The 23,441-nt window shown below is 39.7% G+C and overlaps 1 protein-coding gene across 2 annotated transcripts in view; it reads left to right on the forward strand.

The window, feature by feature from the left end:
- Veph1 (ventricular zone expressed PH domain containing 1) overlaps positions 1 to 23,441 on the forward strand; it is a 197,341-nt gene that overhangs the window by 141,012 nt on the left and 32,888 nt on the right. Inside the window, exon 10 of one of the 2 annotated variants that reach the window (XM_035451715.1) lies at positions 1,323 to 1,457. The exons of the other annotated variant lie outside the window; for it this stretch is intronic. Within the exon in view, the coding sequence (XP_035307606.1) occupies positions 1,323 to 1,457 (135 nt within the window). The remainder of the gene's footprint in view (positions 1 to 1,322; positions 1,458 to 23,441) is intronic. 2 annotated transcript variants of the gene reach the window in all.

Genomic DNA, 23,441 nt, shown 5'->3' on the forward strand with positions numbered 1-23,441 from the left:
ACACAGACATACATGCAGGCAAAACATAAATGCACATAAAATAAAAGTTTATAGATCATCCCCCCAAAAAAGCTAATACATTTCAAAATAAAGTTAAAAAAAAAATCTGTCAGTCACTGAGGTCCACAGTTCTCTACTTTTCTCAGTCAGCACAAAAGGCCACTCACTCATTTTGATGACAATCAGGAGATTTTCCTGTAGAAATATATAGTATTCGTTACTCACTAAATAGAAAGTTGTGCACACAGATAGTCTAGAAAGTCTCAGTCGTCCCTATGGAAGGCCTCACCATCCAGGGGGAGCAGAAAGGATATGTAATAGGTAGGGTTTTAGTTGGGGGGGGAGTAGTGGTAGGGGAGGAGGAGAGGGAAAGGGAACTGGGATTGTCATGTAAAACAATCTTGTTTCTAATTCAAATAAAAAAATCTGCAAAAAAAAAGAAAGTCTCAGTCATTATCATGAAAATATGATTTATAAGCCAATCTCATTATTGTATCCTATTTTATAATAACAAATAACATTTATGGTATTGTATGTGAATAAATGATATTTATGTCACTGAATGGTGATCCCTTATGTTTTTACAAAATTCTTCTCTTACATTAATTTGGATTCTCACATCCATAAATGGAACATTCCAATGTATCAAGGATTACTAGTCATATCCTAGATTAGTAAATATGTAAGCATATGTCTAACATTCTCATTGGATATATTGAATTCTACTTATTTTTTTGTGTGTTGTGTGTGTGTGTGTGTGTGTGTGTGTGTGTGTGTGTGTGTGTGATGTTTCATTGACAACACAAAGAACTCAAAGCTTTAAGAATATTCACCCATTTCACATTTTAGGATAAAGAATATTTTATTTGTCCCAAACTCACTCAGAATGTTCATATTGCATAATTATATAATGAACTCTGATAATTATTTCATCTCTATTCTTTATAATCCACTCTGTATATAAATAGACTTATGAATTCTGCTTTTAATTTTATGCCTTCATTTCTCATATCTTTGGTAAATTCAATATGAACATTCATATTTACCACTTTCCAACTAAGTAATGTTATTGGGAAATCATGAAGATGGCATTATATTACAAGATTTAGGCACATATATAAGCAAGAATATAAAACCTTATTAATTTAAAACTTCTTTTAGAAACTCAGAAGTGTGAGTTTCTAAATCATAAATTTACTCTTCAGTATAGACTTCTGGTGTATCACTTAAAGTTACATCACGTTAACACTGAAAGCAGTACTTGGTGCCTGTCAGATTGGGCCAAGAGGTAATGTGATGTTTCCATCCTTATGCCTACGTAGAGCTTGTTTCCTGAGCCCCTGTCCATTCAGAATGGGTCTGTACAGTTCCTCAAAGGCCTATGGGAGAAGACACAGGCCAGCGGGACACACAGCTTCGAAGACGCTATGACAGAGTCCACATTTCCACAGCAGAAGGTAAATGCTTTTTTCCTCACACATGTCATTTTAAACCAAGATTCAATATTGTGTTTAAATGGTTTGCATTTTTCTTCAAAGTTCAATTTTCCCTTCTTTGTTTCCTTTCTCTTACTATCAGAAAATATGTATTAAGTAATTACTTTGGAATTTGATCATATTGTGGATACCTGTAATCCTAGCACTCAGGAAGCCAAAGCAGAAGAATTACAAGTTCCAAGCCAAGCTGGACCATATAGTGAGGCTTTGCGTCAATAACAATAATCACCCTTGTGGTGGCAATAGTGTAGTTCTCATGGTAGACTAAAACTTCCTTAGCAGGCAGCTGTATCAGAAAAAGATCACTGGGCAGAATAGCCTGGCTTTGGATAAAGGGAAAGTGTGGTACAGGGACTTTGGTGAGCTCAGTTCCCTGTGAGAAAAGTCATGGGGCTATGTAGAGCAATGACCGGACCAAAGACAGGAACAATACTTGGAAGGCTAGATTACTTTGGGGTTGATGAAGGTGCCATGGTTTGAGGTAGTAAGAACACTTTCAAATCTCCAAATGTCATTAAGCCTATTTAATGTGATATGGTGGGTCATGGAGGAATTGATCAAGGCATGGGGTAAAATGCTTATAAATGTCGTCAATGGCTTTGTAGACTGGATAGGAAGAGCCGTCTAAGCCCATCTCTCCTTCTGCCATCCACGGAGGATTGGGAGCTGTGACCAAGCTCTTACCACACATCACAGTTTTCAGGGCCTTGGTCTTAGATGTCCTGGCTTCTGGGACTGTAAGAAATAAATTATACAAGTGTTGTTAACAGCAGCAGATTAAGATAAGAAGAGTGCCATGTTTGTGAATTTGGGTGGTTGAAATGCTACTGTGTTAGTCACGAAGAAAGGTACAACAGGAGTTATGGATTTTGGGTCACTTGATATCATTACAGTAGACTGGGTCATTCAAGAGACATGCATGTGCAAACAGAGATGGTTGCTGAGAACTTCTCTGACCATTGCCAGCTTTCCACAAGGACTTCTGATTACTGTTTTTACTTTTAAGAATTCCCAGTGATAAGTATTGGATGCCAAGTGGAAATCCAGACTTTCTGATATATTTGATCATTGTCTCGGGGCCTCATTTTCCTGATTTTTCTTTAAAGGGTTGTACATTTTCATGGAGTATTCAAATCAGGATAAATCTCTCAGTTTCAAACATTCAGCATTTTGTGGGAAAAAAATAAAACTCCTTTATTATAGTGCTTTGAAATATATATACATTGCCACTATCTACAGTCACTTCACTACACAATAGAATGCCATGTCTGTCTCTTGTCTCCTTTGTCTTGGTACCATCTGGCCAACCTTTCCCCTTCTCTCCCTCCACTCATTTTTTGTATTTGAGAAAGTAAATAAGCATTTCAATATTAAATAAAGTCAAACAAAAGCTTAAAAGATATCTTTTTGGGTAAGAGTTCTTGCTCTGCAAGCAAGAAGTCCTGAGTTCAAGCACCCAGCACCCACATTTTTTAAAAGGTATGGCTGCATGGGCTTGTAACAGCAGCACTAGGATCTGGGGGCAGGGACAGGAAGCAGATCCTAAGAGCTTGCAGGCAGTCAGACTAGCAAGAACAGTGAGTTTCTGCTTCAGTGAGAGACCCTGTGTCAGGAATGAGACATAAAGCAACAGAGAAAGACACCAGTGTCCTCCTCTGTCCTCTGAATTTGTGTGCACTGGCATGTACACCCATACAACACCTGTACACAATAAGGAATTGCAAACAAATGGCAAGTTAATCCAAACCTGTTACAGTGTGAAAATATTTCTTCCATGAAGGATAGATAGCAACAGGATGAGAACTGTAACTAAACAGAATGTTTGTTTATAAGTCTATAGAAAACAGAGGAATATTCAACTCCATTTCCCCCGTCCTTTGGCTTTGGTTTAGGAATATGAAAATTGGTATTGAAAGAAAATGGAAATCCCCCAATCACACCAGAAAGTAAATGGAATTCTTTGCATAATGCTCTCAAATTTTCAACTGTTACATTATGCTTAAAGACATTGCATCAAATTCTTATAAATTTCCTAAGCATTGACTACTTTAACTGAAGACAACAAGAAAATTAAAACTTGGCACCTACTTCAAGTTCTAAGAGATTAAAAAAATAACTTGGCAATCAGTTTTGTACTTCCTATTACTGTTATTCATATCCCTACTTCAGTCCAATAAATATCCCTCCAGGGAAAAGGTAACAGTAAAGCCAATTTTTGAAAATGTTCTAAGTTTCATAATTTGGTTTATTCACGAGAATAGAAAAATGTTGGTGCTGGGATGTACATGGTGTGGCAAAATTTCTGTCCCCAAATTTCTCAATCATGCTTCCTTGCTACCTTCTTTTATAAGGAGTTCTCCATTTTAAGTTCAAAATAGCAGAGACTTCTTTATTTCCACAGTATATACACATATATGCACACACCCACACACTCACCATATGCACGCACATACATGTGTGTACGCACATATGCCTCACTGCACACACATACATACATGTGTACACACATCGCATACCACATGCATACACATACACACATGTGTATACACACACACAATACATGCACACACATGTGTACACACACATACACATAGGCACAGTGGTATGGAAGTGATGGCATTTGTCTCTCTGCTTCTGAACTTTCAATTCAGGTTCTCCAGAGAAGCACACGCTCCAGAGAAGACATCTGAGAGAATGCTTGAGGATCTAGAATGTGACTCTAGTAGTTTTAAATAGAAACTTGGAATTTTAGAACTGAAGCCTGTCACCAAGATTCACTAAATTAATGCCATGTATGATGGAATACACATGTTATCCTGCGACTTACCCAGAGCCTGAGAAAATAGCAAATATCTGAGGACAGAGATTCCCTCAAATTTACCATTTTATTTCCAATGTCACACGGTATTTGGCCCAAACAATGGGTGTCCATTGAATAAACAAATATGGCCATGTTCAAATATTAAAATTAAAAACAGGGGGATCTGTTGAAAGTCAGTGGCAGAACTAGAGCTAGACTGAATACCATGGTAACATCAGGGCTGTCACCAATGCATCTGGTTCTTCTCTCATCTGGACACAGGGTAGCACAGCTTGGTCTCGAGACTTGCCTCAGGCCAGGAAACAAGACAAGAGTTCTGTGTTGCTCCAGTCCTAGACTTTTAAAAGTCAATGTGTGAGTGTCTGTGTCTTCTCCTACCATGGTGACTAGAAGTAATTACTGATACTGGGTTAACAGAAGGTGGATACAGCCTGGAATTCTGAGCTCCCACATGGGGAACTGCAGCTCTGAAATGATCCCATTGCTTGTGTTGCATGAGAAAGGACCAACATTTTGCTCTGTCAAAAACTGAAATTTCATATTGGTTAGAGCAGCATTTTTTGTGTTTCTTTCTCTATACACATACCTGAATAGCATGACCTGGGATTAAATCCTGCCTTTACCACTCACTGGAGCCTTTGTCCCTGTGCCCGTTTCCTTGTGTCTCCCCCTCACCCTCCATTGCTGCCTCTCTTTCCCTGCTTCCCTCCTCCCTCCTCTGTCCTCCTGTATTCCTCCTCCCTCTTATTCTATCCTTTCCCCTGTCCCTGTCACTCTCCCCCCTGTGTAACACAATTCAAATCTGCCTTAGATGCACTGAGAAAAATTCAAAGTGGAGAAGCAAAGATGAATTTCAAAGATAAGCTCTTATAGTTTTATAATTTAATCAGATCAACATTATCAGAGAGTGTTCTCTGGATTTCCATGAATTTTCAACATAAAATTCAGTGCATTTATTATTTGCAAATTCTTACCAACCTCACAGAAGAATTGAAGTGTGACATATTTATATGATGCTATACTTCAAAATTATAAAACTATGAGAGAAAGTTGGTATTATTTGTATAATGCGTATGTTCACTGGTTCAAATGAAAAAAATCATCTCTAGATGTTCATGGCATAAAAAATTTGGTTGAAATCCAAAGTTTTATTAATCACACATTTTGTACTAAATGTTATTGTCTGTGTCTTAGTTATTCTAGTTATCCAAGGCAAGTTACAAAATGAGATTTGTCTTGTATAGAAGTACACTTTGCACGCAAAGAATTGCAAACTTAATGACATTCAATGATATTTGCTGACTGGATAAAATAAATGAGCAATGTTACTAACTAGAAATAGAAATATTTTTAGAATTATGTGTATTTATATAATAAAAGGAAATTACTATTAGTGATGAAATATTAAAGGTGCTTTTATTTAATTTTAAAAATAAAACTAGATATACACTGTCATTTATCATTTTGTGTTGTTTGAAAGCATGAGGTAGTATGAGAGCAGGGATTTCGTCTGTCAGTTCACATGGATCTGAGTATCTTAGGAGCATGCCTGGCTCACTGTAGCCAGGTAGAACACAGAATAGAAATAACAAGTAGACTCTTGTAAATAAGGAGTTAAAATCAACATTACACTGATAGAGTGTAGAGATAAAGAACCCTTTCAGAGCCAGTTGATGGCAGATGCTCATGATCCCAGCACTTGGGAGGCTGAGGAACCACACTGCAAGTTCAACACCAATCCATGCTCCTTTGTTCTGTCTTAAAAAACAAAAGGCAAAAAAGTGAAAAGATAAAAAGCAAAGGAGAAACAAAAGGAATCCAATTGAAGTAAATGATACTAATAACAGTAATAGTGACCTCTTACTGAGAATTCAAGATGTGCCAATCACTGTCCAGTGGTATTTTTAACTCAACTGAGAACTCCACACATGTAGGCAAGTACAGTAGCACCAAGTTGTAGTCTCAGACCTCAATTCTAGCATTATGAGTTAAATGCATTATCCTTCCTATTTTCCAGATGAGTAATAATTATGTTAGAAAAATTAATTTCCTCAAAGACACAGAACCATGAATTGAAGCAGGGTATGAATGAACATAGTGAAGGATCAGTTTCCAGATGAAAATATGAATACAATGCTATTCTTGATCATATGAGCAATAGAATTTCCTCACTATGATTTGGTTATTGTTACTAGTTTATTTTTGTGTAAATTCATCCGGAACTGAGGGCTGAACAAAGGGCCTGCTACATGCTAGGTAAGTCCCCTAACACTGAACTGCATGCATCCCCAGCCCTCTTTCTACTTTTTATTTTGAGATAGGATCTCACTAAATTGGCCCAGAATGACTTTAAACTCATAAGATCTCCCTACTTGAGCAACCCCAGTATCTAGGATGGCAGGCCTAGCTACCAAGTCCAGCTTCTCCATGCTTAGGACGGCAGGTCCATGCCACCAGGCCCAGCCTCTTCATGCTGTTTAACAAACTAATCCTAAACCGCAAATGAACAGAAGAATTATAAGAAAGAAAAGTAAGGAGATAATTTTCCTATTTGAAAAAAAAAAAGCTTATTCTAACCCATGATTGTTCTTATTCCTTCAGAAGTAAATCAACAATAAAACGTAGAGTCTGAAGCCTGGCATGGTGGCGCATGCCTTTAATTCCAGCACTTGGGAATCAGAGGCAGGTGGATCTCTGTGAGTTCAAGGCCAGGCTGGTCTACAGAGTGAATTCCATCAAGGTCTTGACTCCTTTGTCATTATTATCTCTCCTCCCTCAGTTCAATTGTATTCCAGGAGATTGGCCCATTGCTTAGTTGTGGATTTCTGCATCTGCTTTCATCTGTTTCTGGAAGAGGGTTCTAGCTTCTCTGGGGTTGTGTATTGTAGGCTGGGTATCTTTTGAGTTATGTCTGGTATCCACTTATGAAAGAGTGCATAATATATTTGTCTTTCTGGTTTTGGGTTACCTCACTTAGGATGGTTTTTTCTAGTTCTGTCCATTTGCCTTCGAATTTTAGGATGTCATTGTTTGTTTGTTTTTTACCACTGAGTAGTACTCCATTTTGTAAATATACCACATTTTCCTTATCCATTCTTCAGTTGAGGGACATATAAGCTGTTTCAAAGATCTGGCTATTACAAATAATGTTGCTAAGAACATAGCTGAGCAAATGTCCTTGTGCTGTGAATGTGCCTCCTTTGGGTATATGCCCAACAGTGGTATTGCAGGATCTTGAAGTAGGTTGATCCCTGGTTTTCTGAGAAATCTCCATACTGATTTCCACAGAGGCTGTACAAGTTTGCACTCCCACCAGCAATGGAGGAGTGTTCCCCTTTCTCCACATCCTCTCCAGCATAAGCTATCACTGTTGTTTTTGATCTTAGCCATTCTGATGGATGTCGATGGTTTTGATTTGCATTTCCCTGAGTACTAAGGATGTTGAGCATTTCCTTGTGTCTTTCAGCAGTTTGAGATATCTCTGTTGAGAGTTTTCTGTTTAGATCTGTACCCCATTTTTTAATTGGGTTATTTGGTAGTTTGATTTCTAGTTTCTTGAGTTCTTTGTGTATTTTGGAGATCAGTTCTCTGTCAGATGTGGGGTTGGTGGAGATCTTTTCCCAGTCTGTAGGGAGCCATTTTGTCTTGTTGACCATGTTCATTGCTTTTCAGAAGCTTCTCAGTTTCAAGAGGTCCCATTTATTAGTTGTTGCTCTCAGAGTCTTGCTACTGGTGTTCTATTTAGGAAATGGTCTCCTGTGCCTATGAGTTCAAATATATTTCTCACTTTCTCTTCTATGTGGTTCAGTATGGATGGATTTATATTGAGGTCTTTGATTCATTTGGACTTAAATTTTGTGCATGGAAATAGATATGGATCTATTTGCATTCTTCTACATGTTGACAGCCAGTTATACCAGCACAATTTGTTGAATATATTTTCTTTTTTCCATTTTATATTTTTGGCTTCTTTGTCAAAAATTAGGTGTTCATAGGTGTACGGGTTGCTATCAGGGTCGTCAATTTGATTCCATTGACCCACCTGTCTGTTTTTATGCCAATACTAAGCTGTTTTCATTAATATAGCTCTATAGTAGAGCTTGAAGTCAAGGTTGGTGATGCTCCCCAGATGATTCTTTATTGTACAGGATTGTTTTGGCTATCCTGGATTTTTTTTGTTTTTCCATATGAAGTTGAGTGTTGCTCTTTTAAGGTCTGTGGAGAATTGTGCTGAGATTTTGATGGGGATTGCATTGAATCTGTAGATTACTTTTGGTAGGATTGCCATTTTTACTATGTTGATCCTACCTATCCAAGAACATGGGAAATCTTTCCATTTTCTGATATCTTCTTTAATTTCTTTCTTAAAAGACTTGAAGTTCTTGTCATACCGGTCTTTTGCTTGTTTGGTTAGAGTTATCCCCATGATATTTTATGTTATTTGTAGCTATTGTGAAGGGTGATGTTTCTCTGATTTCCTTCTCAGCCCAAGAGCTACTGAATTTTTTTTTTTTGAGTTAACCTTGTACCTGCTACATTACGGAAGTTGTTTGTCAGTTGTAGGAATTATTTGGTAGAATTTTTTGAGGTCACTTATGTAAACTATCATATCATCAGCAAATAATGAGAGTTTGATTTCTTCTTTTCCAATTTGTATCTGCTTGATCTCCTTTTGTTGCCTTATTGCTCTAGCTAAAATTTTGAGAACTATGTTGAATAGATATTGAGAGAGTGGACAACCTTGTCTTGGTCCTGATTTCAGTGGGATTGCTTTGAGTTTCTCTCCATTTAGTTTGATGTTGGCTGTTGGGTTACTGTATATTGTCTTTATTATTCTTATGTATGTTCCTGTTATCCCTGATCTCTCAGTACTACTTTCATTGTATCCCATAAGTTTGAGAATGTTGTGTGCTCATTTTCATTAAATATTAGGAAGTCTTTTATTTCTTTCTTTATTTCTTCCTTTACCCAGTGGTTGATCATTGTTCAATTTCCATGTGTTTGTGACCTTTCTGCAATTAATGTTGCTGTTGAATTCTTTAAGCTGTGGTGATCTAATAGGGTACAGGTGTTTATTCCAATTTTTTGTATCTGTTGAGGTTTGCTTTGTTTTGGAACTAGTTTTAATAGTTGAAGACAAGGTACTTAAAATATTATCCACATGAAAGTATGTTAAGAAAGCACAACTATTATAAAATTTTAATGGTATGAAACAATATCGGTAAGTGCCATAGTTCAAGTTACAAGATTGCCTTATAGGAAAAGTACTAATAGAGGATTTCCTGTTAAAAGAATCAGGGAGACCTGGGCAAGTACCTGACTGTAAAGCACCTGCCTCACAAGAGAGGACCGGCATTTGGATTCCAAGAATCTACATAAACAGTTGGACAAAATAGCACATACTTGTAATCCCAGGGATGGAAAACTGGAAGACAAGACTGATGAGTCCCTGGAGCTTTCTGGCCAGCTAGCTTAGCCTCCTTGGTGATGTTCCAGGCCAATGAGAGACTCTGTCTCAAAGAAAAAGTGGGAGGTCTCCATCCTAGTTTGCTTCCTCTTATTGTGATAAAGAACAAGGCCAAAAGCACCTTGGGTAGGAAAGGATTTGTTGGGTTTACATGTCCCAGTCACAGTGCACCATTGAGGAAGCCAAGGCGGGAACTCAGGGCAGAAACCGGAAAACAGGAACTGAAGCAGAGGCCATGGAAGAATGCTGCTGCCTCTGTTGTGACTGCCTTGCTCCCTATAATTTTCTTACCCTTCTTCCTTCCTCCCTCCCTCCCTCCCTTCACTTATTTATCTTTTTAAAAAAATATATATTTTTTTAATTTTTTGGAAATCTCATATAATATATTGTGACTTATTTTCCCCCTCCCTCAATACCTCTCACATCCACCACCCACACACCAAACTTCTTTCTCTCTCTTAAAAAAAATAAAAGCAAAACAACCCAGGACCTCCTGCCCAGGGACGGCAACACCCTCAATGGGCTCCCACCAAGAAGGTGCCCCACAGACTTTCATATAGGTCAATTTGATGGAGGCTTTTTCTCAGTTGAGAATTCCTCTTCCAGATGACTCTAGCTTGTATCAAGTTGATAAAGTCTAACCAGCATTGTGCCCAAGGAATAACACCTGAGGTTGTCTTATATATGAATACACATACAAGGAAATATACACAAGTGCTAACTCTGATTAATGGAGAAGCCTTCACTGACCACTCAGCATGTGCTCTTTTTGTCCAAAATTGGCATTATTTTTTTAACTTTTATTTATTTATTTATTTAGATAGATAGATAAAGATATAGATACAGATACACACTTGCACACACAGTTGGTATACAGCAGATATTCAACAACAAAAAACAGTTTTAACCGACCCTGTGAACTTACAGGCATTCTTATTATTATATTCTTCCTAAATAGAACTATTTCCTTCTTCCCTTTTTCTTGTTAAACCCTAACTTTATTTCTTTAGAATTTATTCTTATTATGTGTCTGTATGTATGTATGCTATGTGTGAGGCTTCCAATGGAGGCCAGAAGAGGGCATTGGCTACATTGGAGCTTGAGTTACAGGCTGACATGGGTCCTGAAAATCAAAACCTGGTCCTCTGGAAATGCCAAGAGTTCTCTTAACCACCAAACCATTTCTCCAGTTTCCTATCTCTGCATTTTAGCCCATTGTCCTTCCAAATATCTCCCTTCCTGACCAGAGTGTATCAAATATTTGCACCTGAATAAGCTTTTGAATCCTGTTCTCTCCAGCCTCTTGCCCCCCTGTGGTTTATCCCTTGGTCACTGGATGAACACCTTTCCACGGCTTCTCTGAGTGAACTCTTAGTTACATCTTTTTTTTAATCCCTTTAACCTTACCTCTGTTGTTTTGATACTGCCCTCCTGTTCACCTGGTTATGTGTTCATGAACTTGGGTCCCTTCTTTACATCTAGGCTTCTCAGATCTCAAACTCCACTCCCACCTAGTTGCTCTGAAAGGGAGATTTGGCATCTTAGCCTGCATCTGACACTGTCTCACATCGCCTTCCCTAGAAGCCAACTTTCTAGTACCCTCATTAGTTTGCCTTACCAACATACTCTTAAATTTCACAGAAGGCTCTGAATGTTGCATCCTGTGCATAAGTTCACTACTTACTTAGCTGGGCATTTGTCTGTTCAAGCACACTGACACCATCATTTGAAACACTACATCTAAGTCTTTGGGAGCATCCAAAGGTCTCATTTTGTTCCACCCAGAATTGAAGCTTCGCTTTTATTTATGCTTCAACTCTCTGACCAATTACCCTGGGAACTGTCAGGTGTGTTGGGATGCAATGTGGACTGAAAACAAATCTCCAAAGACACATTTTTTAGAAATTTTACTTCAGCAGCAAATGTCATTTAAATATTTTTGTTTCCATAGTGGGCATAGTTTTGGAGACCTCATTTCCATAGCATATGGGATTTCCCCATGCCTTGGGAACTGGGTCATGTGTATCAATAAATATGCCATGTCTCTCAATTTCTGGCCTGTTAGAAATCCCCCAGCTGTCTGGTCCTCTGATAAGCAGAGCTCTGCTCCCCACAAAGGGATGGACAGCACAAGCATGTATAGAGTTATTAGCAATACTCTTAGGTGATCCATGGAGACCATCATTTCTTCAATAAATCCATTGTTCTTCCTTCCTCTTTATAAAATTATTTTAAATAAACTCTACCTATGTTAGTAGTTTTTCTTTAAGCAAATTTTAATGTTTGCCTGTATAGAGCAGTAGAACTTAAGATTTTTCTATACTTTTTGTTTTCTTTGAGATAGGATCTCATGTAGCTCAGGCTAGCTTCAAACCTGTTTAGCTGCAGCTGTCCTTGAATTTCTGGTGCTCCTGCCTCGATATCCCACATGCTGAGATTACAAGTGTGTGCCAACATGCCTTAATAGTTTTCTTTGACCACAAGAGAAACTCACCTTTAGATAAAATGTATAAACTGCTAACCTCTGAGCAGATGTCAGATAAGCCTCCCTGACTAAGAGAATGATTTGCAAAGGCCCTGAAATGAAAAACCAAAACAATGAGGAGATGGAGAGGAGAAAAAGAAGGACAGGTAAGAGGAGAGAGGGGAGGAAAGAGAGAGAAGGGAAGCCCTTGGTGTATTAGAGCATTCTCCTCCAAACAACAAACAACCACAAAAACAAAACTGTGAGCACACTTTCAGTGTGTTACTTGTGAATATGCACATGTTGTGGATGTGTGCTTTTCACATAGTATTCTTTTCTTATAAAACGTACTCTAAATATTTTTAAGATTTATTTATTATGTATACAGTGTTCTGCCTGCATGTATCCCTGCAGGCCAGAGGAGGGCACCAGATCTCATTAGAGATGGTTGTGAGCCACCATGTGGTTGCTGGGAATTGATCTCAGGAGCTCTGGAAAATCAGCTACTGTTCTTAACCACTGAACCATCTCTCCAGCCCCATTTTTTTTTTTATCACACTCTTTTAGAGGAGAGAGCATGTGTCATGCGACACTTGGGAAAGTCAGAGGACAATTCTCAAAAGTTGGTTTTCTCTTCTGCCATGTGGATCCCAAGGATTGAACTCAGTTTATAAGACTCGGCGGAAAGTTCCTTTACCCATTGAGCCAACTTATCAACCCTGAAAAGAAAAATGTAAAGATAAGAATTTTCAAAAGGAAAAGTGCTCAATGTCTTTAACTATCAGAAAAATGAGAATCAAAACTAAAAAGGAATATCTTCTCACCTGGGCTCAAAGATGAAAGTTAACAAATTCTGAATAGGAAATGGAGAAAATGGAACTCCTAGAGACTGTTGTGGGGATGCAGGTTACTGCTGCTATGGAAAAGCGTAATGAAAGCTGCTTTAGAAGCTAAAACTAGATTTCCCAGAAGATCCCACTATCTTATGTCTGGGTATCTAACCAAAGGAAATAGTGTCTTGCCTACCTAGAGGTGTCTGTCCTGTGTTTGTAGCTGCATTTTCACAATATTCAGCTAGTAAAATCACAAAAAGGGGTGTGAATAAGCATGTGAAGAAGCTAAGCCAGGGAACTCATCCAGTGACTAAGGAATAAGGAAAGACAAGGGCTACAACTAGGAACTGTTAATGCAAAGATGGGAGGAGAAAGACCACCAACCCAATCATCATGGCCAAATTAGTTAAAGCAAGCAATTAATTAGAGAAAGCTGTTTTATCCAATGTACATGGGCTTCCTTCCCCTAAATTGGGGTTTGAGAGATCAGCATTGGAATGAAGAAGACAAGGTTTTTATAGCTTATGGGTAGGGACATTTCAAATGAAGAATTTGGCAGGCTTACAGAAACAGAACATAAGCGTAACAAGTTAGTCATAATCTTCTCCTGAAACAAAGACATGATTGCAAGGTGGTCATAAACAAGTAGTCATAACAATAGGTGTTCATAAAACCCTTTTGAAAAAAATGGTCAGGTTACAAGATGGTTATTTGACACACAGGCATGGTTGTTGTTTCCTGGAACCAGCAGTACAGATCATTTGTAGTTAAGGTTATAGGTGAGTTCTAGCCCAATCCTTGAGAAACAGATATTTAATCATAAACAGGAGTGAACCTATTTTATCTTTACTATTAGATGGCTTTTAAGTCATGAAGGCAAACTGGGTCATCAAAACTCAAGGAGAAAATGAAGAAAATGTGTGTGGGGGTGTGCAGGCACCTGTATGCACATGTGTGCATATCACTCAGCCACAGAAGAAAATCCCAGAAGAATGCAGTGGGGCTGATGGACACTGAAGAGCAACTATTTGGATCTGAGATAGTAGTTTGTCCAGCTATTATCAGACATAAGAGAGATTTATTTTTGAGATGATCAAGGGTAAAGATACAGCCCAAAACTGAAAGCTCAAACTATTAAAAATGAAGTATTTTCTTACATGCAAGTCAATTTGGGAAGTGCATATACGGTCTTTAGATCCAGGGTGGGGATCCGTTATTTTCTGATTGATAATATATGAGATATGTACTATGTTCCTCTTCACAAGTATCCTTTGCTTCTCCTCCCAGGCTCAGAAAATACTCTGCAGTTGACTTTGGTAGCAACCACAAAAGCATTTATGAAACTGGTCAAGATTAACAAAGATAGGCCTTGGAGAGGCAAGGTAGATGAAGCTAACTTACCACAATATGTTCTCACCAGACTTGCAAAGTCATAGTGAAAGAGCCATAGCTTAACACAAGATAAGTTTTACCATGGTGTATATAGCATTAATAACTCTCCATAACCACGGCCATATATTCATTCATCTTCAATTAACATGACTGATATAGGAAGAGAGGTCTGAGGGTGAGGGACCCTTGAATGGAGCAATGCAGCCCTCAGACACTTCTACACGCATGTCTGATATGAATGCCTTGGGACCACTGAGTTTGGAAGCCCAGCCAGATTCTGAATCTTGCCTCCCTAAATACTATCCTTACCTTCAGCTGGAAGCATTCTTTTCTCTTAACAGCTGTCCTTCATGGCCCCTATTTAAACAATCCTGTCCCCATGGCCCATTATGCTAACTAATTACATATGATTTTGTAGCCACAATGAACCTAACTAAATGACAATCTATTCGCCATCCAAAAACAGATTTCTTTAATTGTTAAACACTCATCTGTTGTTTTACCATCTTGTTTTTGAATACTGGATTCCCTTAGAAAACCATTATCCTTACACTACTCTAATAAAATATACTATCATTTCTCTCTACCTACTGTCCACATATACTTTACTTATCCTGGACATTTGTTTTAAATTATTATTTTTAAGTTAGCATAGAAGTGTTTTCTCTGTTGGCTGATATTTGGGTCTATCATCGTATCATATTTCTTCCATGTTTCTCAAGCCAGACTGATAATGAAGCATGTCGATTTTACTACTGTCGTGAACATTCCTTCACAGGCAGCCAGATGTTCTGCATCAGTCAAGGGATTTTTTTTTAACTTTCACAAATACTTAACAAAATAACTCTATTCCTAGGGGAACTGAGGTATGCAGTCCCTATGAAATGTCTGTTCTAATCCAATGGAGGCTTGCACTGTTTTCTAAGTGATCAGTGCAAGCATAAAGTTCCGCTATGAGAGCAGAGGGAATCTCCCCACTGCTCTCATGAGTAGCATATAAGTTCCTGCAAACACTAGCACGAACCTGTTTTTATGAAACATCATAGTGTGGTGACTAAAAATATAGCACCAGAGCTTGACTCCTGTTCCTTCCATGTACGTTTCTGCTCATTTATTGCCCGGTGCCTTGACTTCTTTACATGCAAAGTGCAGAAAACCACAGGGACGTTATAGATCTAGGAAACAATGTGTACAAAATCCTTTGGAAGTGAGTGGCAGATAGTCAGAGCTCAGTAAATGGTAGGGAATGCTATGTTATTACAACTCCCCTGTAAGCCTCCTCCAAACAAAATGATCCCCCTCGGCATGTCCCATGTCAGTAAAGCACTCAACATACCGCAATCACTGCATTTTAATGTCTCTTTGACTCTCATAACTGGTGGGATGGACATCCTCCCATTCATGTCTGCATTCCTCAATACCCACTATGGCTATATATTCTTAATCATAACAAAAGTTTCACCATTTGGAAATGAGGTTTTATTTTCACAAATAACCTAAAATTTATCTGGGCCCAGATGCATTATGAAAGGAAACTGCTCAATTTGAACACATCTCAGTAAAAGCCTTACAAACTAAACCACAGACTTGGAAAAGTGCTTGAACCTGCGTTCAATTCTCAGAACCCATGTTTCTTAAAAAATGAGCATGATAGCATAGACTGGTGATCTCAGCATTGGGAGAGCAAAGGCAGATTGATTCATGAGGCACCCTGGCCAACCAGCCTCGCCTACTTAGAGAATTCTGGGCCAGTGAGAAATCTAGTCTCCAAGTAAAGGTACACAGCACCTGAGAAACAACACCCCAGATTGTCCTCTGAACTCTTCCTGCTCCCACAGGTACAACTACACCCACACACAAAAACATTCGCACACATTCATGCACGCACACACAAAGCAAACAAGACTTCATGGAAGCAATGAAATGTGTTTCTTATGTTCTCTTATTCTATGATAAAAAGAAATACTCTGAGAGCAATTCTAAGACAATCCTCAAAAGGTTTTGAGGTAAGGCTGGAAGAATTTGATGTGTTTTTTAGACCCTGTGCTCCTAGATATGAATAGTCACTCAGGTTTAGCATTCATTTCAGCATATAAATTCTAGTTTGTCCCTGAAAGGTCAGACCAATCAATCTATGTCTCTGGCAGAAAGCACAAGGAAAGAGAACAATCAGTCAGTGGCACTTGCTTTTAATGTTAGAATCCTGAGTCGCCTATGAATTGGCACACATGTGGATCTAAGAATATATTGCTCCTTCCCCTTAGCAATTACATGAATACAGAGTGATCTCTGTTTTATTTGAATTCAGGAAATAAATACTTTTCAGAATCTAATTATTTTCAGTACATTTTGACTTTTATATTCTATATAATCTGATGTTTTTAATTGAGTAACAGTCTAAAAGGAAGGGGACCTGTTTTAAAGGAGAATAAAAACTTCCATGCTGAATGATGGTCCATGGAATCACCTAATGCCTCACATAGATAGGATCTGGTGACTCCTGTCAAAAACAGTGTTCATCGTAGTGAACCAAAGGTCTCATGCTCACATAGCTGCCTCCTCCCTGGAGCTGAGGATAGCATTAGCTCACCACACAACCCAGCACTGATGTCCCTGAGTACTTCCTGTGCTTAGGGAGCTACTTCAAATGTCAGGTCAAGGCTAGACAGAGCTGGAGCTCAGTTGGTAGAATACCTGCCTAGCATGCAGGAGACCCTGCTTTAGTCCCCAGTACCATGTAAAGCAGCAGACATGGTGTTGTTCTCCTTAACTCCAGCACTCTGGAGATGGCAACCGGAGGATCAGAAGTTTAAGGTCATCCTTGGCTACCTAAGACGTTCAAGAGCAGCCTGGGATCCAAAACAAAAACAAAAAAATCAGCTATACCAGTTCCGGGAGCTTCTGCAAATTTTGCAAATGGTACTCTTGTTAGGGTGAAGCTGTGCCACTGCATCTCTGCTAGGTGTGGTGGTTTGAATGAGATAGCCCCATAGGCTCATATGTCCCCAGTTGAAGGAACTGTTTGGGCAGGATTAGAGGGTGTGGTCTTGTTGAAGGAGATTTGTCACTGGGCATGGGCTTTGAGGTTTCAAAAGCCCAGGCTATTTCCAGTTAGCTCTTTGTCTTTTACTTTCAGATTCTGATGTAAGTTCTCAGCTACCCTGCAGTGCCCTGCCTGCCTGCTGTCATGCTCTCTGCCATGCTCCTATAACCCTCCAGGGTGTTTGAAATGTTTTCTTTTATAAGTTGCCTATGTTGTGATGTCTTATCACAGCTATACAAAAGAATCCAAGATATCAAGTGATCCTGATAATTATAGGTCATGAGGTCTTCCAAAACACCAACGTGGAGGTAAAGGCTGTAGTAACCCAGCTGACAGGACTCCTGTATCCACCACCCATGTGCTAATGTGCTGGGCAAATGGTTTCCCCAAACTGCAGCTCATTTTATTCAATCTAGAAATGGGCCCTTCCCTCACAGGCTTCTTAGGACCATGTAGTGAGCCCACCGAGTCTCTTAAAAACTGATCGGATGTCCTGGCATGGAGCAGGACTCTGTACACAGCAGTGGTAAACCCATCTCATCACAGACCTTGAGACTGTCTTTAAAATCAACTGCTTTATCATCTCTTTTCTAATTTAAATACCTTTGTGGCCTCGTCTAGATTTTTTTTTCAGTTTTCACCGCCTTAGTAAGAGCTGAATTCTCTGATCTGTGTCCCATCAGAAGCTGCTCCTTCACTGCCATCCTATGTGGGTGTCTAATTATTCCCTAAATGGACACACCTCGTTGCACGCTTTCAAGTCGGTATCTCATTAGAGTGCTAATTGGCTCATCTTGTTATTCCCATCCTTTCACCGGATTCGCTTTTCTCAGCGCCTCCTTTCAGTCCTCGCGTCTCTCTATGCCCATTTCTTTCTTCTTGGTATTAAACCTTTCCTTTTATGCCTGTTGTCATCCCTCCCTTTCCACGCAGCTCATTACACCCCTCCATCTGCGAACTTCATTATCCCATCCCACTTTTACCTCATTACCTCCTCAGCATGCGCATGTGATCAGCCCCGCCACTCACTCACAGCACCGGATTCCTTCCCTCTGCTTCTCATCATGGGTTGCCATTCCCACCCTCCCCATTTAAAGCTCCCATTTACAAATCACATCATGCCCCCATGCCTTTATCATTACCCTCATCCATTTATGCATCTCATTACATCATTACCGATGTGTATCTCTGTGTGCATTTCTATTTCTCTGCCTCATTATGGCCCCGTCAAGCATGTGCGTGTCATTACTGCCCCTTGAAACAGTCGTGTTGCCTCACATCCTTCTATGTCGGCACCCCATTACATCCACTGCTCCCAGATTTGACAACCAGCTAACAAAAACAGGCAGATAAGTATGTCTTGCTTTTAGAAAATTAAATATGTTCCTCAGGCACCTAACATCGGTGTTTCTGATACAAGTCATTCATTTCAGAAAAATTTGCATATACTTATTTAGTTCAAAGATCCAAAGGATTATATTTTATAGTGAAAAGAGGCTTAGCTTCATTTTAAATGCCATTTTTACTACTTTTATTATTTCTCTACAGTTTTCGAAGTAGTGTAATTACCCATGAAGGCTGTGGCAGCTCCTCCCCGAAGTTCAGGGGTCACAGTATTTTGCAATTGGAGCAGCCCATTGGAAGCCTAGAAGAAGTGAGCATGTTTTCCCCAGAATGCTAGTGAGCTCTGGTCCTCTTGCTCCAAGCCTGTCCTTTATACTGTAGCATGTCATGTGCATTTCCCCAAAAGCCCTATGTGAAGTAATCCCTGTGTCATTCAATATGCGCATACATCATACACACATCATCATCATCATCATAATAATAATAATAATAATGCTTCAAGTATATTTATGAATGTAGATCACCTCACTTTAGCATCCATATAAGCTCCCGTTGTGTAAATAGACAAGTATGCTGAATCCACTTCTCACACACAGAGTAGTTTTCCTGCCAACGGCATCTACCTCAATCTCTGTTACTTCACTTATGCTTAACTCTGAGCTTCGTCTGTTGAATGACTAAATGAAGACATTTTAAATTCCAGCAGCACGGATATGATACCTTCTGTCTAAGGCACATGGGGCCCTTTCTCTTCTTATTGCATCCCAGTTCAGAATGTTCCTGCCTCTGCATAGCCAGTATCCTCTTTGATCTGATCTGCACTTGGGCTCAACACACACAAGCCTCCACACACGCCTCTCTGTGACATTCCTCTTTCCATGAACATGGACTCAGCCTGCCCACTGCGGCCACTCTGCTTCCATCATGATGCGGCTTTCCTTGGACATGCAGAAAAGAGACTCCTTGCCTTCCATGTACTGTGCCACTTGTGGGCTGTGCTTGAAACATCTCTTGCAGAAAGTCTGGAAGGTCTGAGGAGTGTTCCCCGTGTTTGTAGGGGGCAGGGGCTATCAGCACTGAAAACAAGTTGGGTTTTATTTTGGGGGTGGGGCTATCAGCACTGAAAACGAGTTGGGTTTTATTTTGTTTTTAAGGTCTCTCTCTCTCTCTTTCTCTCTCTTTCTCTCTCTCTCTCTCTCTCTCTCTCTCTCTCTCTCTCTCTCTCTCTCTCTCTCGTGTGTGTGTGTGTGTGTGTGTGTGTGTGTGTGTGTGTGTGTGTGTGTGTGTGTGTTTATGAAAGCATACCAGGACTGTGCAGGTGCCAGTGGAGGCCAGAAGAGAACGGCCATTATGAATCCTGAGAACCACCTCTGATCCTCTGGAAGAGCAGCAAGTGCTCTTTACTGCCGACCCATCTAGCCTGCCTACTAGAACCAGTTTTATCTCCCTTTTTACTACTTTAAGCAGTTAACACAGCAACAAAATAATTCTTTTTTTTTTATTTTGTCTTGTTTTGATTTTTGAGACAGGATTTCTCTCTGTAGACTTTTGCTTCTCTGGAACTTGCTCTGTAGACCAGGCTGGCCTCGAACTCAGTGATCTACCTACCTCTGCCTCCCAACTGCTGGGATTAAAGGTGTGTGCCATCTCTGCCCAGCAACAAAATAATTCTTAAAGCTAGATGCTACTCAAATGTTGACATGCATTGGCATATTAAAATAAATGGCTCCTAAAAATGGTTGCCCTGATTCCCAGAACCTGGAACACCTCTCCATCAAGAGGCAATCACGAAGGAGAACAAAATGTTCTCTATAGAAGTGTGAATGGCTTTTAAGAAGCAACCACTTAAGAAGTCATTGCAGACTGTTGCAAGCATCAGATACAATCAAGCCCTGTGCATTGATAGTTCCCCAAAGCCTATTTAGACACAAGAAAACCTTACACTCTAATTTTCCCAGAGAACTCTGAACCTAGAAAGGTTTCCCAGTATGAGGTGGAAAAAGAAACCCTGCTGTTCGGCCAGTGGAAATGTGAACTTGAAGGTCATTCAGGAAAACACACCAGCAGAACCCAAAGACATTGAGGATATGCATGATACAAAATGTTTAATATCTCATGAAACCAAGTTTCTAGGGTTGAGCAGATTATTATTTTCTGAGAGCAAATAGCCTTGCCAGTTCCCTTTGGCTTCTGTTGTTAGTTCTGAGGCAACACAATGAGAACCAGATGTCATTTAACACATTATCGGGCCTGAACTTCAGGCCAAGAACCCTGCAAAGATGAGTCTGATCATTTATGTCGTGGGGGCAGCATCCTCCTCCTCACTTTCTGAAAAGAGGGAAGAAAGAAGCCATGCTCCTTGGGAAGAGGCCTGGGTTTCTACTTTTGCCCTTTGGAAAGATGAGACCAAAGTCTCCACCAGACACCCACACAGACATGGACTTCCCCAGAATCTTTGATCTCATCCCCACACTGAATTGTAAATACTTTTAAGAAAATAAATCTCTCTAGATGATATCTCACTTTCTAGTCAGCCATGAATTAGGTCCCACCATTCACTAAAGATTTCTCAGAAGCCCTAACTCTGCAGAACCATTCATACAAAACACACACACAAACACACAAATCTCAACAGTCCAACATGAACACCTTATGACCCATGAATTTCATTCTGGGGAAATTGTCCCAGAACCATCCCTGCTCAGACCACAAAGAGACAGGTGAGGATATTATTTGTTTGGTGTTTCATGTGAATACAAAGGTTATATATCCCTTGGTACCCATTACCAAGGAAATTGTTAGAAATGTGGCTAGTGCGCATGATACTATGAAGAGTGGTACTTGCTTGTGTATGTGTGTATGCGTATGCACGTACATACATGTTTGTGCATGTAAAGGGTACGTACATCCACCCATGCTTACACATATGGACAATCCACTATCCTCCACCACTCTCCACATTATTATTATTATTATTATTATTATTATTATTATTATTATCACTATTATCATCGCTACTATTATTATTTGGATACAGGATGTCTCACTGATCCTGGCTCTCACTGTTTCAGCTAGAAAGGTTTGCCAGAGATCATCCTAGGTCTACTTGTCTCTGTTCCAACTCTTCAGCACTGGGTTAACAGAATGCAGCATTTTGCTGGCTTTTACATGAGTTCTTAGGATCCACACTCAGCTCCTCATACTCTACCCACCAAGCCCTCATAGACAGATCTTCAGTGGAACAAACAGAACGAAGTCTACAGTATAATACCAGTTGTAAAAACAAAAATACTACTAAACATTGATATATATTTTTAAAGAATGGATATTGGTCCCAGGATAGAAATCAAAGGGGAAATATTTATATAAATAAACCTCATTTCACGACGACTTGACTTAAAGTCACTCAAACTTTTGGTGATATGAGAGTTTAACCAAATGCACTGAGTTCACACATATTCTTAGGAAAGCACATTGGGGGTGTGCACGTTCCTGAGCATGCTCAGTTTAAGGGCACAGTTAAAGGATAGGTGGCAAACACATTATTGAGCATGCTTAGCTCAAGGTCATGCACACATGGTCAAAAATTAAAAAGCTGCTCAGCAACACTTGGATCGTGCTCAACTGCATCAGAAAGATGGAGGACTGGAATGCTCTGAGCATGCTGAGTTTCCTCCCAAATTTTAGCTGAGATTTAAAAGAAAAAATACAGGAATATTTTAAAGGTGTGTTCATTATGAGTTCCTGCCTTGCTTGGCATCATAAAACTAATATGCCTTGAAGAGAAATTGTAATTCAGTTTCTGAATTTGAGGTGATCTGTGGAAAGACACTCTCTTGTGCTGCTCAGCAACTGTCAGTCAGCCAGATGACATCAGGGTAAATAGCAGCCAGCTGTGCACTGTGGTAGTCACATGACTTTCCTGGGGAGAGGTGAACAAACATGTACACACCCCAGGTACAACGCCAACACACTAAAGAACTCCATCCAAGTGCAGCAAGTGGAACCAGTGAATATATTGGGTTTATATAAAAGAACATGGGTCTAACGTTACTTAAAGGAGCATGTGTGACCACTAATCAGCTGCATTACCAGAAAGTCCTACCCATCACACAGGCCATGACCTCCATAAAGTCCTACCCATCACACAGGCCATGACCTTCATAAAGTCCTACCCAATCTCACTGGCAATGACCTCCATAAAGCTTCATGGAGTCCCCTTTCAGTTAATCTTCCATCTCTCTATATTTTAGTACTTCTTGAGACTCGTAGCTGTGGCAGGATTGTATGTAGTTGGGGACTGAGGAAGACCACCAGAGTGGGGGAATGGGTGACTAGAATCTCAGGTGAAGGTTTTGTGAAGATAATCATTACTGCTCTGATTTCAAGATGGTAATGGCTGTGTCATATCTAGAGGATGGAAAATTCCACAGCACTAAAACTATGATGTTCAGCAGGTGTCCTCCTTGATGCATGCAAGGAGTCTCAGGTTGTATTGGCCTGAGACCATGTCATGAGAAAATGTCTTAACTGTTGACTGATGTGGGAAAGCCTAGCCAACTATGGGTGGTGCCACCCCTG

This window comes from Cricetulus griseus (assembly GCF_003668045.3).
Source record: "Cricetulus griseus strain 17A/GY chromosome 1 unlocalized genomic scaffold, alternate assembly CriGri-PICRH-1.0 chr1_0, whole genome shotgun sequence".
Taxonomy (NCBI): domain Eukaryota; kingdom Metazoa; phylum Chordata; class Mammalia; order Rodentia; family Cricetidae; genus Cricetulus; species Cricetulus griseus.